This window comes from Vanacampus margaritifer, chromosome 4, assembly GCF_051991255.1.
Source record: "Vanacampus margaritifer isolate UIUO_Vmar chromosome 4, RoL_Vmar_1.0, whole genome shotgun sequence".
NCBI lineage: Eukaryota > Metazoa > Chordata > Actinopteri > Syngnathiformes > Syngnathidae > Vanacampus > Vanacampus margaritifer.
Window position 1 is genome coordinate 3,209,937 of NC_135435.1, and position 19,266 is coordinate 3,229,202.

Below are 19,266 nucleotides of genomic sequence, written 5' to 3' on the forward strand. Positions count from 1 at the left end.
ATGTTCCAATAAGCTCTTTTCCCCAGTGTTTTAAACAGATTTGTGAATAATGATTAAATGTAGCTATATTCTAATGCTAATTGCTGCAAAACGGAAACAGATACAAATTTACTTCTTTTTTTTCTGATGAAAGAAGAAACTCTAATCTTTCTTTTGGTAGGTCGTCCATGTTTTTGTAGAACACAATATTCTGTGGGCCTCGCAAAATCAGTCAAAATCCAGTAAAACAGCCGGGAGCGAAAGGGGTTGCTTCAGTGGAAATGGCTGGGAATGAATTAGTTAATTGATCTTGCAAGGAGGTAATTAAAATTTCTGTGCATTACTGTGTGTGTGTGCGTGTGTGCGTGCGTGCGTGCGTGCGTGCGTGCGTGCGTGCGTGCGTGCGTGCGTGCGTGCGTGCGTGCGTGTGTGTGTGTGTGTGTGTGTGTGTGTGTGTGTGTGTGTGCGTGCGCGTGTGTGTACGTGTGTGTGTGCGTGCGTGTGCTTGTGTGTGTGCGTGTGTGTGTGTGTGAGAGAGAGAGAGAGTGCAGTGTTGGGGGCAGGTGGGTGGATGGGTTGATTATTGGGTGAAGAGGCGTGAGAAACACAATCATACTCAATTTTCTGCTTGCGCTGGCAGGTACCTGTGCCCCCCGGACACCATTCTCAGGGCTCATTCCTTGATTCTGTTTTACAAACTTGCAGGATAACCAAAAGCTTTGTGTCTGCTCTAATAGCACATTCTACGGGCTAAAATATGTGCTCTCAGAAACTTGAATCGCTAAACTTGTGTAATTGCACTGAAAAGCTTAATCTATTGTACAATTTTAATTTAGTAGTTTGGCGCAAGTCCAATAAACTTGAAACTGAATTAATAATTATGAAATGTATTTCATTTTCTCAGAAACTGTATTTGATTCTCATTGAAAACTCAACTCTAGTGATTGTCACATTCAGTTCATTCAAAGCAAATTCAGTTCTCTAAATTAATATTCAAATGAGCTGTGACAGCCACCGTGGATATTAGGAATAGCAATCGATTGCAGTTCCACAAATCTCCTCTTTGTCCAATCAACACCTTTGTCTCCGGGAAAATGGCATTGCCTAAGCAGCTCTTACCCTTTATAACACCTTTGCGTAACATTTGTGGTATACTTCACTGGGGTCAGGGAGGAGTGAAAAAAAGTATTGATAGCAACAAATCACAACGTACCCCCGTAATCAGAACGTCTCGATTTCCTTTTTTTTTTTTACCTTTAAATACTTCATGCCTGCATTGAACCTTATGCCTTAGGTACTACTGACACCTAGGAGGGGAAACAGCGCACAGCACATATTGATAGAGGGGCTTTTCTCAAGTCTTTGACACAGAATTTCAAACTTAATAGCTAATTTTGTCGTTCTTGTATTAGTTTTGTTTGAACGTGCAGATTTTTCCGATTGGGAAAACAGGTTGTGCACGCAGCGCTGAGGCAGAAAGGACGGCAAAGTGCATTAACATGTGTACAAGCCAACTATAAACGTTTGCGAAAATTACTTTCAAAACTTACGTCAGATAGAAAGCATTTTACCATCCTTGTGAGACCACAGAGTGGAATGACTATGTTTGTTACAAAGTGTACCAATGTCCAGCGGCCATTTAGTGGTGACTGGAGGCACTGAGTGTTTACAATTGAGAGAAACTGCGAGCCTAAAAGTGTATGACGTGTGGTCATGTACAGACCATACAACATTAGGATTTCAAGAATTCAAATCAGAGTTTTATATTTTACGAGCGAAAGCTTTGCCAAGGCAAGGAAGACACAAAACACTAGTTTATGGTGCTTGGGCCATTGTCAACAGAAAGGAGAATGACATCCTCATGGCTAACTGTACTTGCATGACAGGTTGAGTAACTTAGCCCAATAAGTCCTCCAACACAATACGACCATATTGGTCCTTTTACCATGCACGAAAAAATTACTAAATAGAGCGTATTCCACGACAGCTCCCCTTAGAAGAACAAGAAGTACAATTAACTCTTTGCTGCCAGATGTTTTCAGAAAAGGGATGCCGCCAGTGCCAGCCGATTTAAGCATTTTGACTGATCTTTCAAGGTCCACAGAAGATGTTGTGTTTGGACTATGGGAACACACATACTACCAAATGAAAGAAAAAAAAGTTTGTTTCTACCTTATTCCGTTTTTCAGTAATCAAAAATAGAAAATGGTTAGTTTCACCGAAATGCTCTGTTTTGAAACAAAAAACGGAGAAAACAAGCTTTTTGTGAAACGATGTTATTTCATGCACTCTAGTGAATTGTACACTTCTTTTTGTCCATGAATGATGCCACAAACACCTAAATAGTGCTTTACTTCTGTAAAACACTACCACCAACAATGAAAAAGTGTTTTTCCATAGCAAAATACGTTTATTTCCATTCAACAGTGTAACAATTTGACAAAACAATTTCGCAAACTATTTACAAATGTGTGCAACTGTGGTGCTATTTACAATTATGTGGATGTTTCAATACAGTTTTTCTTTTTGTAACACTCCCCTTCGTGCAAGGAGACGGCGCACGATTTGCACAACAGATTCGTTTCACTGCGATTGCCCCTTTCGCGTGCAGACGTTACACTTTCTTGACGGCCTTTTTTTCCGGGGAATAGCAAGTAGCAGACTGTACCCACTCCTCCGATGAATATGCATTGGACTCTTCATCGTCCGATTGAACGTCCGCCTGTGCAGAAGTGCTCGGTTGTGCTGCGCGTTTTCCGGTGTTAGCATCGCTAGCCGGTGAGGCTTTATGACGTGGTCATAGCCGTCGCGTCAACGCTTCCAACTTCGGCGTCAACGCTTCCAACTTCGGCGTCAACCTCGGAGCCACCATCATCATCATCGTCGTCATCACTAATCTTTAGCATTGGTCGATGAGCTGCTTGCAACCGGTCGCCATTGTTCGCTTCCTCAGCCATCGAGCACGTCTTCTACTGCCGCGTCAACGCTTCCAACCTCGGAGTCACCATCATCATCATCGATGATGATCATCGTCGTCATCAATGTGCTCTTTAGCACTGGTCGATGCTTTTCGTCTTTGAAAAAAATGCTCAAGCGTGAGCTGCTTGCAACCGGTCGCCATTTTCGCTTCCCATCCCCAGCCATTGTCCCCTCTAGCTCCGCTTCACGTCTTCTACTGACGCCTACCCAATCTTGTCAAAAGAGAGTCATCGCTGCCATCTAGGGGCCAAAAATAGTTATTAGGCTAACTAGATCTGCTTGAAACTTTCACCACAGCTGGTTAAGGCTTTCCTCCACCCGTTTCCAAAAAAAAATAAAAAATTGGAGAACGTCTTTTAACGTCCTTGGCGGCCCTCCGTAGGTTTTTACTAAACATCATTTAACGTTTTTGGCAGTAAAAGAGTTAATACTGTACAGTGGTACCTCGAAGTTTGAACATAATTAATTCCTGTGAAGTGTCTTAAGTCTGAATAGTTTAACCTCTGAAACATTTTTTCCCATATGAAATAATGTAAATGCAATTAATCTGTTCCCAAGCTCCAAAAACAGAAAATTCCTGTTTTAATTTCTATTTATGTAAAAAAAAACATGTACACCCTGTACATATTTGAACAATAAAAAATACCTTGCCTTTTTTGTTGGTGGTGGTGGTGTGATGGCCTCAGTGGATGAAAAATGCTATGTGAATGAATGCATGCTTTAGTTCAGTGCTGAGTTAGTGTATTTTACATTGGGCATATTGTTAGACTACCAAGGGGTCCTTGTGCGCTGTTTAGCATCAGGCACGTTGTTGAACAGCTAAGGGAGGTCCTTGTGCCAGTATTTACGGAAGTAGTTACATTGGCGAGATAATCTCCTTCCTAAATCCACTTTATAGCACTGTATGTTTTTCTTTTCTGCCACTGGCACTGCTGTCTTTCTTTGGGCCCATGTCAAAAAAAATTGTCGTGGAAAAATCCAAATACACTCGCGAATGTACGGAGCACCTCTGAGAGTATTCACCCGCTCTGACTGGAAATGAGCAGCGCTTCGTCTCCACTACCGCACGTGAGCATTCGGCATCGCTCGGCTTCACTCGACTACCCGATCAAGGTACGTTCAGCTTTGCTTGGTTTGCTTGGGTGTTCAAACTCCGAAAATGAGGTCAAACTCCAAGGCATTTTTACTCATATTTTTGGGGTCGAAATCCGATTTGTACGAGTTCCGAGACATTCGAACTCCAAGGTTCCACTGTATGACCATATTGGTCATTTTACCATACACGTAAATACGACCAAATAGAGCAGAAGTGGGCACACTCAGTCCTCGAGGGCCAGGATCCTGCAGGTTTTGGAGGTTTCCCTCTTCCAACACAGGCTGATTCCAATCAACAGGATCATTATCAGGCTTATGCAGAGCTTGCTGATGAGCTGATCATATATCAGCTATGTTGGAGAAGGGAAACATCCAAAACCTGCAGGATCCCGGCCCTCGAAGACCGAGTGTGCCCACCCCTGAAATAGAGCGTATTCCACGACAGGTCCCCCACGTCACAAGACGAACAAGACGTTGGTACGTTCTGCGCATGCTTCTTCTTGACGTCAATTAATCGTTACTTTTGGGAATGTGTCTTCACTTCTGGGTGGTATAGTTAGTATTAGGCTTTCAGTGAGGTTGTACGTCTTCACATGGGACACTAATGGTTGAGGTTAGGAAGAGGCTGAGGTTGTAGTATATTTGACGTTACAAAACATGTAGTCAACACTAAAAATATTATTGCCCTGTTAGCTCAGCCAGATAGACACTCGTCTTCCAACCAGATGACCTGGGATCGACTTCCAGTAACTCCCATTATGGTTCAGTTTACTTCTTTTTTTTGTGCTATTTACATGGCCGAAAGGGGTCATTTATTTTTTTTAACGCGACCACTTCAGTATTATCCAACCACCGTCTGCTTTATTGTATCTGACCTCTTGTAACCAAACATCCTCCGCACGACAAATGTAGCTCCCACTTTAGGCACTAAAAATACAACGGTAATATGGTAGAAAGTATGATATGGCACATCACTAACTGAAAGAATAGGAAGGAAGGCTAAATCAAAATAAAATGTTAAACTTACATCTTTCACGTTTACAGTCGTGTCACACACTGATCCATTATATTTAAACAAGTTGCAAATCCAGCTCTGAACAGGCTTTCATTAACAAAACAGTCCTTCGAGAAATGCTGTCAGTACACGTCCTTAAAAAATAAAATGAATCCAATGTCTTCTCAAAGACTCGGACGACAGAGAAACCCTTTCTTCCTGATCGCTGTTTCCCCATTGTTCTCAACGGAATGTATGCCAGCAGGGGGAGAAAAAGGAGCAGCTTCTCGAATTTCTGTGAGTGTGAAAAACTTAACCAGAGGCAGTGCCACTAACCCGAGGGGGCGTCGTCGAGTGCATTTCTGTGTCTGAATGACGTCAATCAGTTACGGAAGTTTAATCTGCCCATTTGAAGCATAAATTTTAGAAAGAAGGATAAAGCTAAAGAAGTCCAGGGTGGCCTTTTTTTTATAGCAGGTGGAATTGTAGACAGGCCGGGGATGCATATTACTGATAGAAAACCCCACTAAAGTGCATTTTCATCCTATGGGACCTTTCAACACGACAGGCATTGGAAACAAATTTCTAGAGTAAACCCGTCCGTCCGTCCATCTTCTTCCGCTTATCCAGGGTCGGGTCGCGAGGGCAGCAGCTTTAGCAGGGAAGCCCAGACTTCCCTCTCCCCAGCCACTTCAGCCAGCTCCTCCGACGGGATCCCAAGGCGTTCCCAGGCCAGCCGAGAGACGTAATCTCTCCAGCGTGTCCTGGGTCGTCCCCGGGGCCTCCCGTCGGTAGGACATGCCCGGAACACCTCCCCAGGGAGGCGTCCAGGGGGCATCCGAACCAGATGCCTGAGCCACCTCAACTGGTTCCTCTCAACGTGGAGGAGTAGCGGCTCGACGCTGAGTCCCTCCCGGATGACCGAGCTTCTCACCCTATCTCTAAGGGAGAGCCCGGCTATCCTGCGGAGGAAACTCATTTCGGCCGCTTGTATCCGAAAATGAGGTCAAACTCCAAGGCATTTTTACTCATATTTTTGGGGTCGAAATCCGATTTGTACGAGTTCCGAGACATTCGAACTCCAAGGTTCCACTGTATGACCATATTGGTCATTTTACCATACACGTAAATACGACCAAATAGAGCAGAAGTGGGCACACTCAGTCCTCGAGGGCCAGGATCCTGCAGGTTTTGCATGTTGCCCTTCTTCAACACAGCTGATATATGATCAGCTCATCAGCAAGCTCTGCATAAGCCTGATAACGATCCTGCTGATTGGAATCAGCTTGTGTTGGAAGTGAGAAACCTCTAAAACCTGCAGGACTCCGGCCCTCGAGGACCGAGATTGCCCACCTCTGGTCTAGACAGTCAGCCCTAAAAATCGGATTTGAAGAGGAATCCGATTGGAGTCAGATATGCCTGCAGTCTGAACGCAGCTTTTCTTCTTTTAAGCTCCAACAACAGATACATTTGTAGTTTACAAAAAATATATATATATTGGTTATCTGTATCTGTGTGGAGGAGCAGGAAGTTATCGGTTATCGTATCGGTGGGGGAAAAAAATACTTATCGTGCATCCCTAATCACAAATATATTTCGGTGAATAATTTGAAAAAATAAAAATCTTGCATCGCACGAATTTAAAAAAAAACTAATCAAGGGAACCTTATTGCAACAAAGTTTGCATTGTTAGGATTAGATGAGGCTTCCCCATTCCTGGTCCCTGAGGGCTTAAGTCCTCCAACACACCAAAACATTCAACAACAACATCAAAAAGATTAGGATCATTATCAGGTTTCTGCAGATGTTTTTAACGAGCTGATTATTTGAATCAGGTGTTTGGAGGACAGAAACATCTAAAACCTGTACATACACACACGAGGGAAGCCTGGATTAAATTGTTGGGTATGACTCACATGGTGTGTCCTGCCTAGAATTTGAGTGTGTATCATGACATGCCACCGTAACCATACACACCAGCATTTTGACATAGCGCTCCTGCATTTGCTTCACCACATACAGTAAGTAAATGGGAGGGGGGACACACCTACAAAATCAAACAGGGCACATGGGGACTAAACTGAAACCGTTGAATCAAGCCGTTTGAAGGATTTTTCAAAAACTGTGATAGCTTTGTGAAAGTGTTTAAGTAGATGTGGGTGGCTTATATTGTAATTGCATCCTAATGAGTGCAATATGATATTTCACCTTCCCAGGGCGCTAGACTTACGATGGCCTTTGAAGCGAGTAAGAAGAAATGTACTTAATTGGGCAGGAGAATGCGGCCAAAGTCAGTTTTTGACAGGGGATTTTCAGATTTTAGGGTTGTGCCACCAAAATGTGTATCTGGCATGACGGTTTGTATATAACAGACTTCAGTTGATACAAGAATCCTTTTGCATCTAACAAACATGGCAGAATTTGGCCCATAATGCCACTGCTTGTACCTTTCCATGATGTATTGTATTGTATCCTGTATATCTCTTGCAAGAAGGACAAAAAATCCTCCTTCCGCCTTCCTCCAGTCTACACAGAAAATCTCAACTTGATGTTACTGCATCATCCACCATAACTTCCATTATAATATCGTGTTTAGTCCTGCAAATTTTAACTAAAAATGTCACTGATGAAATTGAAATGCTTTAATACTTTTGTTCCTCTATGCAAATCATGTGTCACACAGTGAATGTAAAAGTCTACATACCCCTGTTCAAATGCCTTTTTTTTTTGCTTTTAAACAATTAAAAAAACATAATTTCATAACTTTTTCCACCATTAATCTGTACAACACAATTGAAAAGTACAAATAAAAATTAACAACTGAAATAATGTGGCTGCACATGTCTTCTCACTCTTTTACAACTGAGGGATGTGGCTGTGTTCAGAATTAGCCAATCACATTTAAACTTACTGTAAGTTGAGAGCACATACCTGCCACTATTTAAAATACCTCTTATTAACCCCAAATACAGTTTAGATGTTCTGGTAAGCTTATCCTAACATGTTTGTTTTCTACAGAAACCTTTAAGTGTCAACACTGACTAGTATTTTGGTGTTAACACTGGCTAGTAATTGGAACTGCTCAGAATTTCCTCTACTTGTGTAAGGCCAGAATTCCAGTTGAAGAAAAACAGCTCCAAAGCATAATGTCACCACCACTATGCTTGACAGTAGGTATACTGTTCTTTTGGTTGTGAGGAGTACAGTATTGTGTTTGCACCAACCCTTTGGAACTATGGCTGAAAAGATCGACATTACTTTTATAACCATAACAAATTTTCCCACATGCATTTGGAAAATTTCAAAACTGTATTTTGCACTCATTTGCATTTAATATAATTTTAAGGGAACCCCTACCAAGTTTGTGTCTGTGTAATGTTTGCACGTTGCAGACACAACCATAAGCATGTTTTCACACACACACACACACATAGGCACGCACGGCTGCATGCATGAGCCTTCATGTTCAAAGTGGTGGGAGTGTTGCCACCTGCAACCTGCTGATAATGAAGCTGTATAGCTGAGCCACCTAAAGGCAGCCATCTGCGCTGGGCTTTCTCTGCTGCCTTTACACGGCCGTGCACGAGCATGTGCAAATATACGTGTACATAACACACATACGAACGCACGCACACACACGGATAAACTTGACTACTGGCACCAGGGATGCATTTTGAGTGCACTGTTTGACTTTTAAAACAAAGTTGACCCAAAAAAGTTGTACTTTTCTACTTTATCAACACATAGATTTACATTTCCAGAAGTATTTGATTCAAGGTAGAAGTTTTGCACATTGATTCCAAGAGAAGAACTATGATTAGTTTTGTTAACTGATAAAATAAAAGCAAAAGTTTTTAAGTTCTTGGTTTATGTAAAAAAAAAAAATATATATATATATATATATATAATAAATTATTATTAATAATAATAATAATAATAATAATAATAATATCAAATCTGGAAAAAAATCTTAAATTAAATTTTTTGTTAAAAATAGAAGATTTTATTTTTAGGCAAAATCGCCCAGCCCTACTCTTAACCATTAAAAAGAGCGGAAATACAGATTTGGCATTTTCTAGAGCTGGGCGATATGGACATTATCTTATATCATGACATAGCCCATTTTATATCACCATAATGATTTACCAAGATATATTTTCAATAGATGTGGGATGATACGGGTAACTCCCGATTCGATACTGTGACGATATGTGTCCCACGATAACGATAATATCATGATACACGATATATATTATCAGAAATTTTCTCAACAATATATCACGATATTCGGTATGTGAGTATGTGCCAACTGTTCTTCTTCACTAATATTGTCTAAACACCAGTTCTTCGCCACTGCTTCTGCCTACTTTACCGCCATTTAGGGGATTAGAGAGAAAAAACAGGACAGGAGAGATTAAGCACTGACAAAAGGATGACAAAAGTCACGATTCAGATTTGATCACGGATTTGAGTCACAGATCGAATCGTTTAATGGATCAGAAAACAAAACAAGATAAAGTGATTAATTTTATAAAACACTTTTGCCCATTAAATAATATTAATTTTAAAAATATAACTCAAAATGTCTAATTTGGTTATTTAGGAAGTACAACACAACTTTAAGTGCAATAAGAGGCAGATACATTCTTATTTTATACTGGACTGGACTGACTGCTTTTCCTGGTCCATGTAAAAAATAACAAGGTATTAATGGCTTAAAGTTTTTTTCCTAAAATCTAAACATCAATATTTGACATTTTGAGTTGAATGTTTTTATATATTGGAAAAAATAAATGAAGACAAAGTTCTTTTATCTTCTTTTTTTTAATAATTAAAAAGGCAAAGTGCAATTTAAGGCAAATACCCTTCCTTTAAACATGGATAGTAAATGACAAAGAAGCCTAGGCCCAGGATATTGAAAAAGTAAAGAATAAGTAAAGAAAGCAAACCAGGTCGCTGTCACTCATTACTGTTGCCAGCCTTTTTTGCACTTTGGGCCTCAGTACCAGCCAGGCACTAATGCTAATACTAGCTGCTAGCCACTAACGTCGGAGACTTGCGGCGTATCATACAATGACAACGTAATTACCTAGCGTTTTCTTAGCATCATAGCGATTGAATATACTTTCGGGATGACATTGTGATAATGTTGGTAGAAAATCTGTAATTTAAATAAAAACTTCGATATGAAAGCCAACACGTCGAAAAGGGAAGTCATGTCGTCCCCACCCCTAATTTTCAGTTATTCTATAAAAAAATATATACATAATAATACAATAGTTTTATTGTGAAATTTACTATATCTGTTTCAAATGAGAAATACATCCAGTAGTGCTACTACTGTTTATAAAATTAATAAACGTAAACAGAAGATATTATATGTATTCAATATGCCACTGTTATACAGTGGTATATCCATCCACTTTCTGAAATGCTTATCCTCAATATTAAACTGTAGAAGACTATACGTTCTTCAAAGCCACTCCTCCCGGCTGGCGTATGGGACGTCGTAACATTTTATTTCCTGTTTAGCAACATATGAAGCATTATTTTGTATAATTTTCTCCTCAGACACTTGTTAAATTGCTTGCTACTTTGCCCTTCAAATTTGAACAGTTTCCGCTATTTACACTGTACCAAGGAGACCTTTGTGAAAAGTGTAATCCATTACCAGAGGTGGGAAGAGTAGCCAAATATTGTACTGTTACTTCAAAATAATATTACTCAAGTAAAAGTAAAAAGTAGTCATCAAAAAATCACTCAAATACAAGTAAATAAGCAATCACTAAAAAGAATACTCAAGTACTGAGTAACTGTTTCAACATGAAGTCTGATTTACTTTTAACTTTCTCAATACATATGACGTATCAATACATCATAAGCGTCATAGTCATGGCAGCTGTGTGGAACAAGTATGGTAAGCTGTTTCCTATAAAACAAGTTTACTCTGGCGTTCTTATTGGCCGTTGTTTGTTGTAAATGACAAATGACAATAGGAAGAAAGTGGCACAATAAAAACATTTTTATTGTCCTCACAATATATATCGTCATATCGCCCAACACTACACTATACCATGGGTGCATACATGATTCAAGGGCACAAGAAAGCTAAAGAGTGCAAAAATAATATAGATATGTATACAAATATTGTATTATTTTATTTTTGTAATCTTAAACATCCAAGTCAGTTACAAGGATGAATTTAAAGATGTAATCATTCCGCCACCTGCTTATGCAAAAGGAGTGAAGGCAGGAGAAAGACTGACAGTTTGAAGGAAGACAGCCGTCATTGTCACAGGATGACACATGAAACCATGGCAACCAGCCCTCCTGTTGGCGAACACTTTGAAAATGAGCATCAGGCCAAGGGAATGAAAATATGAAGAGGAGTTCTTCACCCCGACATACACTTGCTCACTCTCTCTCACATACCCACAAACACACAGACTAATTGTTCATTCAGCGCAGCCTCACACCATTCAGTCACTGAATGGATACACACCATGGTTGCATTGTTCAACTCAAGTCTCGTAACTGAGAACAGAAGGCTTGCCATTTATCCGAGATGGTGTTAAACATGAGAGAGGTCAAGCCTGATGGCCAAATTAGCTTGGATGATCTCTCGCTACTGATTGAAGCTGTCTCATTGTGTGAATCAAAAATAATTTGATTTTGAAAAAAAGGAGATTCAATTAATTAACAAAGAATTTCAATTTGATTAAGAAATAGACGCCACAGCAGAGACTGCTATAGTTAACTATATGCAAAAGTATTTTGCATAATAATATCAATGAATAAAATAGACCAAAAGACGTTCACTTCAACCAGCTAAGAATAGCCTGGTAGACTGCCTCAGATTTCCCATGGGTTTAGAACACACACAGAGCATTATGGAGGAGGGTTTAATGATATACCGTACATACCTCACCCTATTGCCAGCTCAGCACTGGAGTCTTTGATTTATACAAATAGTCACCCGCAAACTGAGTTTCCGTCTTTTTGAGATTTCACACCAGCACAACCCTCACAAGAATCGAATAGTTGGTCCCAATATCTCTCCTACTCATATTCACTCATTGTTCCATTCCTTTTCTACTGCTTACCTTGTTCACAAACTGGTTTACTCATGTTGATGAACAAAAGGCAATTCTATGACTTTAAAGGAACACTTGAATGAGCTGAACATGGGCACTTATATGAAAGATTTCCATGTAAATGCCTTTAACATTTCTGGCATTTCTGCATGTTTTAATAGATGGTGCTACAGTTTAACAAAACATGAGCCATCAGTACAATGTGTGGTGCAGCTGCACTAACTGGGTTATATAGTATGATGATAAATACATGTAGAGTTACAGTGTATGTTTTGGTTATCATGCTCTTATTGCATATTGTTAAAACCAAACCTTGAAATTTATATACTTTCGTGCACAACTACACATTTATTTTGCATAGAATACATTCTATGAGACATGAATGTGTGTTCATTGAGATTGCCCTTCCATCCACTTTATTCTGTGCCAGTTTTACTATAAAATATCCACTGTGACATAATGTGGTTATTTTAAAACATTCCACACCCTGAAGCACCACATAATTACAATGGATGGATAGACACACAAATATGCCTCAAAAGTCAAACAAATCAGGTTGAATAATCAGAATGCATAATGCCATACCAGAGGTCAGAAATGAGACTGTAAGTATAGAGCAGAGATGGGCAACTAGGCTGCCCGCCATTAATATCTGAAAACAAAAGAATTTCTGTATATCTGAACAGTTTTAAGTTGTTCTACTACTAGATGGCAGCACCTCCAACCACAAGACTGTACTTTTTAAACCTATTATAAGGCCATTTAAAAAATTATACCTTTTTCACACACGCACACACTCACACCATAATTATGAAACTACAATGATTACAAATGTGTGACATCATCCCCGTTCTGCTGTTTTTATTCTTAACTCTTTGACTGCCAAAAACGTTAAATAACGTTTAGTAAAAATCCTACGGAGGAGCGCCAAAGACGTTAAAAGACGTTCACCAAGTTTTGTTTTTTTGGGGGGGGAAACGGGTGGAGGAAAGTCTTGGCCAGCTGTGCTGAAAGTATCAAGCAGATCTAGTTAGTATAATGCCTATTTTTGGCCCCTAGATGGCAGCGATGACTCTCTTTGGACAAGATTGGGTAGGCGTCAGTAGAAGACGTGAGGCGGAGCTAGATTGTTGAGGGGACAATGGCTGAGGAAGCCATAATGGCGACCGGTTGCAAGCAGCTCACGCTTGAGCATCTTTTTCAAAGACGAAAAGCATCGACCAATGCTAAAGAGCACATTGATGACGACGATGATGATGATGGTGACTCCGAGGTTGACGCCGATGTTGGAAGCGTTGATGCGGCGGCTAAGATCACGTCATAAAGCCTCACCGGCTAGCGATGCTAACGCTGGAAAACGCTGTACAACCGAGCACTTCTGCTCAGGCGGACGTTGAATCGGACGACGAAGAGTGCCCTGAGTCCAATGCATATTCATCGGAGGAGTGGGTACAGTCTGATCACGGAGAAGACACTGGTTATGGACTAAGATGCCACCATGAATGGAGCGGATAAGATGGATCAGAACATCTCTTACCAGCCGGTATAGGAACTGAAGGACATGAGGAAGCCAGACATAACACCACCATAACGTCACCGTATCATGATCCTGAGAGTAGACTTGATGGCAACATGGCCAAACACGTACTGCAGTATATACTTGCTATTCCCCGGGAAAAAAAGCCAGCAAAAAAGTGTAGCGTCTGCAATCGCAGTGAAACTAATCTGTTGTGCAAATCCTGCTGCGTCCCCTTGCACGCAGGGGAGTGTTACAAAAAGAAAAACTGTATTTGAAACATCCACACAATTGTAAATAGTACCACGGTTGCACACATTTGTAAATAGTTTGCCAAATTGTTTTGTCAAATTGTTACACTGTTGAATGTAAATAAATGTATTTTGCTATCAAAAAACACTTTTTCAATGTTGGTGGTAGTGTTTTACAGAAGTAAAGCACTGTTTAGGTGTTTGTGGCATCATTCATTGGGAAAAAAAAGGTGTCAAATTCACTAGAGTGCATGAAATAATATTGTTTCACAAAAAGCTTGATTTCTCAGTATTTTGTTTCAAAACAGAGCATTTGGGTGAAACTAACCATTTTCTATTGTTGATTACTGAAAAACGGAATAAGGTAGAAACAAAAAAAAATTTCTGATGAAAGATGAGAGTCCAATCTTTCATTTGGTAGTATGTGTGTTTCCATAGTCCAAACACAAAATTTTCTGTGGACCTTGAAAGATCAGTCAAAATGCTTAAATCAGCTGGCACCCACGGCATCCCTTTTCTGAAAACGTCTGGCAGTCAAAGAGTTAATGTGGTGTAAGCGGTGTGTGGTTTGTGACGGAAGTGTAACACCTTACTTACATTAGCCGCGAAGAGGCTGTCAGCTAGCTTCGCCATACGTATGCATTGTAGCAGCCAAAGTTTAAGACCCAAAGACCAAATTCAAAACTTTTTCAATACTTTTAAGGGTATTATTTTCAACTTTGTAAATTCAATTATTCTAGGAATCTTTAAGACCCCGCGGGAACCCTGACATATGTTGCTGCGGCTAATGCCATCAACCGCGGTCCCTTCCCACCCCACCACCAATCACACACAAGCACAATCACATCCCCCGGCGACGAATGACAAATAGTAATCGCTGGATGTTGGCCGCCGTCTCCTCCTTGGGAGGAGTTGAACTGGAAAGGTCCATCCAGTTTCTAAAACGCTTTTCTAAAATGCATGTCCTCATTTGGGTTAAGTCTGACCTGGAACCTTAGCTGACTTTGGGCAAGAGGCAGAGTACACCCTAGACATATCACCAGCCAATGACACATACAGACAACCATTCCCACTCACATTCATAACTATGGGCAGGTTAGGGTCTTCAGTTAAACTACCATGCATGTTTTAGGGATGGGGGGGAACCTGAAGAAAACCTACGCAGTTTACCAAGAACCTCTGTGGCAGAAACAACTTGTTAATAATAATGTAATAATAAATTATATTTGCAATGCACTATATGTCAACATTTTCAAAATTCCTCAGAGTAGAAAATTATTTCACTTTTACCCTCTGGATTTTTGGGGCCGTTTTTGTCCACCTCTATTCGTTTCATAAACCATTTTAGCTGTGTTAATGCAAATGTAAGAATTCTTAGGGTGGTGATTCTTTCTGATTTCTAACGTCTGCTCTTCAAATAATATACCAATAATGTAAACATCAAATTGTACTTTTTACCTCTATTGTGACAACTTCATCTCACTAAATCCTATCAAAAGTACATTGTTTGTATTCCTTGTTATATGAACTTTTGTTTTGATATTATAATCTTTAACACAGGTAAATAGAAAAAACAACCAAGTAAAAAAAAACAACAACAATCACAAAGTTGAATCAACTTGTATAGAACATACAAAGGCTCACAAATGAACCTTGCACGTGTTTGTGCGTGCGTCAGCCTTAATTGAAAACCGGACAGTGCAGCAGCCTCTGCAGAGAGCAACTTCAGCACGGCGTGTCCATGTGACAAACGGATTAATTACATACAAGAAAAATCACAAGGGCCCATTATTACCAAGCACTCTCTGCCTGACAACAAGAATTAAAGGCATACGAGCACCGCCACCGTCATCATCACCACAATGAGAGCAGCACCCCTTGTGTACTCACCGCACAGCCGCAAACGCAACACAGTGCAAACGCATCTGCAATTCCAGGCGTTCCTTACTTCCCATTACGCACATCAGCAGCACCAGCACAAGAAGGAGCCTTGGCGATACACATGCTATGTGAGCAAGGCAGGTGCGGAGATGACGAGGACCAACAAGGCAACAGCATAACAGCCGCTATAGCTACTATATCTCACTAACCTGTTTGTCCTTTTCCTAGCGTCTTCTCCAAGCGGTAGGGTCCCACATAGTTGGCGCAATGCCCGCTGTTGGCCTCCTTGCCCGATGAAGACATGGTTCGGCGTATAATGATGCGCGGGAGGAGGGAATACTTCTTGTTCAACTTGGACACGTTTTTGCCAGAAGAGAGAACCGCAATTTTGCTGCGCAGTGGAGTTAGCCTCGTTCGGCGTTTCCGAATGTACACCCGCCTGTGTGTATATCCACGTCCCTTCCTTGCTGTCCTCCGAGCTCGTCTTTCTCAATGCGGCTCAGTTATGGGCTTTGAACCTGGGTATCATGGTGGTCCAGTCCGCGGAGCGGTGCGCTGCAGCGCCGTTGGGTGTGAACTGATGATGGGACAGCATCTATCGCCGTTGTCTCTAAGCACCCTACGCCTGTGTAAAGATGATGCGGTGTACTTCCGGTTGTTTCTTTCAAAATAAATGCTGTAACGTCCCTCACCCACAGGGGCGCGCCATCCACATAACAATTTAGGTCTGGTTCGAAAAGAAGGGCCAGATATTGTTGCTTGGTGCTCTTTTTTCCTGAACCACATAAAGCGCAAAATCAAGGGGAGAGAGGCCTTAATGCAAATTCCATCACAATATCATCAATAAATCAGCATAAAAAAACAAAACATGATCAATTTCTTCCCACAATTTCATATAAAAATTTGCACAGTTAGGGGCAAAACGTTTACTTGTGCATTGAATCTGTAAAAAAAAAATAAAATTGAAATCAAACAAAAAGTAGGTACATTTTGTCAAGAATATCAGCAGTTCAGCATGAAGGACATCTTTAGAAAACAAAGTTAAGTCTATGTCAGCGTGGGGGGGATTGTTTTTCCTTGATTATGTTGAAATTTGTCTGTTGGCTCAAATTGGTTGGAATGGGTTGAAGCAAATGGAATTTACATTCGCGTGGTGAGGGTGACCTGTTAGTTTTGTTAATGACAGATTTCTGTCATGCTTCATGTAACAGAGTCACTTTGGAAATTTTGCATTTGCGTGGGGCAGCAGAGACTGTATGCCTGGTTTTGTTTGAATAATCCAATGGAGTCAAACAACACCTGTTAGCGTAAAATAAGGTATTTATGACAACATGATGAAAAAATACTGTAAATAGAGTTAACCGTGGTTGAAATCTTGATTGACTGATTGATTGAGATCTTGTGGACTTTTATGGCAGAACTAATGCTATATGGAGGAATGTGAACCAGAGAGTATTAACAAAAATGGACACTATTTTTGTGACCAGCGCAAGTATAGCGCAAAGTGCAGTTAGAAAGGGGGGTTTGTGCCATTGTGGGAGTGAATACATCTGATTTACTAACAGCAGGTTCCAGGTGGCGGAGTGGTATCATCACTTGCCTACGATGCAGGTTGGCATGGGTTCGCTTCCCCGCCTGGGAGACCATGTTTGTATGTGTGTGTATTTTTGTGAGTGCAAAAAATAAGAAATAAATAAAAACTTTCTAGCTAATGGCGCTAAATGTGAAGCTGCACACTGTGAAGTGGATCCAGATTGTGTGTCTTTGTGTGTCTGTGTGTGACAGCTGCAACCCCCACCTCCATATAGCTGTACCTCAGCCAGGGGACTTTCTTTTAAAATACATATATTAAAGATAATCATAGAAACGCATTCTGTCATGATAAGGGGTGCGTTGGAGAGGGTGGACCCAAATGCGGGGAGACATAGACTAAAGGAGACAAGAATTGTGAACAAAGTGAGAAGCTTTATTAAAACTAGTAGGGACCAGTGAGAGGACAAGGACTGGAGAAGATGTGACTGGACTGAGAGAGTGGAGACTGGCTGCCATGACTGGACTGAGCGAGTGGAGACTGGCTGCCATGACTGGACTGAGCGAGTGGAGACTGGCTGCCATGACTGGACTGAGCAAGAGGGGGCTGGCTTGATTGTAGCTGGCAGAGCGTGGAGAACTTTGCAGGAAGGAGACAAGAATTGTAAACAAAGTGAGAAGCTTTATTAAAACTTGTAGGGACCAGTGAGAGGACAAGGACTGGAGAAGATGTGACTGGACTGAGCGAGTGGAGACTGGCTGCCATGACTGGACTGAGCGAGTGGAGACTGGCTGCCATGACTGGACTGAGCAAGAGGGGGCTGGCTTGACGGTAGCTGGAAGAGCGTGGAGAACTTTGCAGGAACGTGGAGAACTTTGCAGGAATGTGGAGAACTACAAGGTGACATGAGCTACAGGACAGTGACAAGAATGATGAGATGGTGGGGGGCAGACTGAGACAAATGGAAACGTAATGGTGACGTGGAGGACTGGACGGGAACTAAGTCAACTAAACGAAGATGAGGGTGACTAGACTGAAACAAAGATGACTTACATAAACTCAGGCTTGGCTTGCACGAAAAACACATGCACGGATTCCAGACGAACTGTGACAATGACACCTGACATAAACAATGATCACACACCGACTGGACAAACACAACAAAGTAAATACACCAACACTAATGAGACACACCTGGGGAACACTATAGGAAGAGGCTACTGATTGGTCAAACACACTGGGAAGGGAACAGGCACATAGGTGGACGTAATCAGACATAACGCGACGGGAAACACACAGGAACACAACACAACAAACACACCAAAAGTTTTTGCGTAAATACGCCTATAGTGTATAGCGCAAAGTCCACTTTTGTCGCAAACATGGCATGTCCTTTTGACAATGACCCTATTGATGAAGGTGCCTCATTATTGCTCAGGGAATTAAATGTTCATTGTGAGATTGTTATCAGACCGTGCATAGATATGCTGGCATTTCCGGACAGTTATCTTTTTGAGCTTTACCGTTTCACATTACACTCCATCATCTACATCATACACAACTTAATCAGTCCTTTCATTTGGGTGTAATGTATTACTCATTATTCATTTCAGGTCAAGATTTTAAAAAAATGGGAAGGAGTGTTATTGGCAATAAATGTATTTGCAAATTTAAATGACATAAAAAATTAAGGCCAGTCTCTTACAAAGACTCATAGAAAGTATCCTATAATGCAGCCTGTGGTATTTTCATATCATAATACAGTATACTGATATAGAATGTCCCAATGGCAGTCTGTAGACTGTTGACTTGCAAAATTACTTATTTGACCAAATTAGGCCCTAACCTAAGTAATTATCAAGTCACCCTAAACTTTAGTGTGACTTAATAATTAATGTAAATTAGGATAAATGATACTTGTGTGTGTGTGTGAGAGAGAGAGAGAG

At 40.9% G+C, this 19,266-nt stretch overlaps 1 protein-coding gene across 8 annotated transcripts in view; it reads right to left on the reverse strand.

Moving 5' to 3' along the window:
- LOC144049975 (serine/threonine-protein kinase BRSK2-like) overlaps positions 1–16,428 on the reverse strand; it is a 163,437-nt gene extending 147,009 nt beyond the window's left edge. For 7 of the 8 annotated variants that reach the window (XM_077562755.1, XM_077562754.1, XM_077562750.1 and 4 more), the window contains exon 1: positions 15,999–16,427. In XM_077562755.1, the coding sequence (XP_077418881.1) occupies positions 15,999–16,092 (94 nt within the window). In that variant the 5' untranslated portion in view covers positions 16,093–16,427. Of the gene's footprint in view, positions 1–15,998 lie in introns of all 8 variants that reach the window. The other variant, XM_077562746.1, reaches the window with a different exon arrangement.
- Between the last annotated feature and the right edge of the window lie 2,838 nt (positions 16,429–19,266).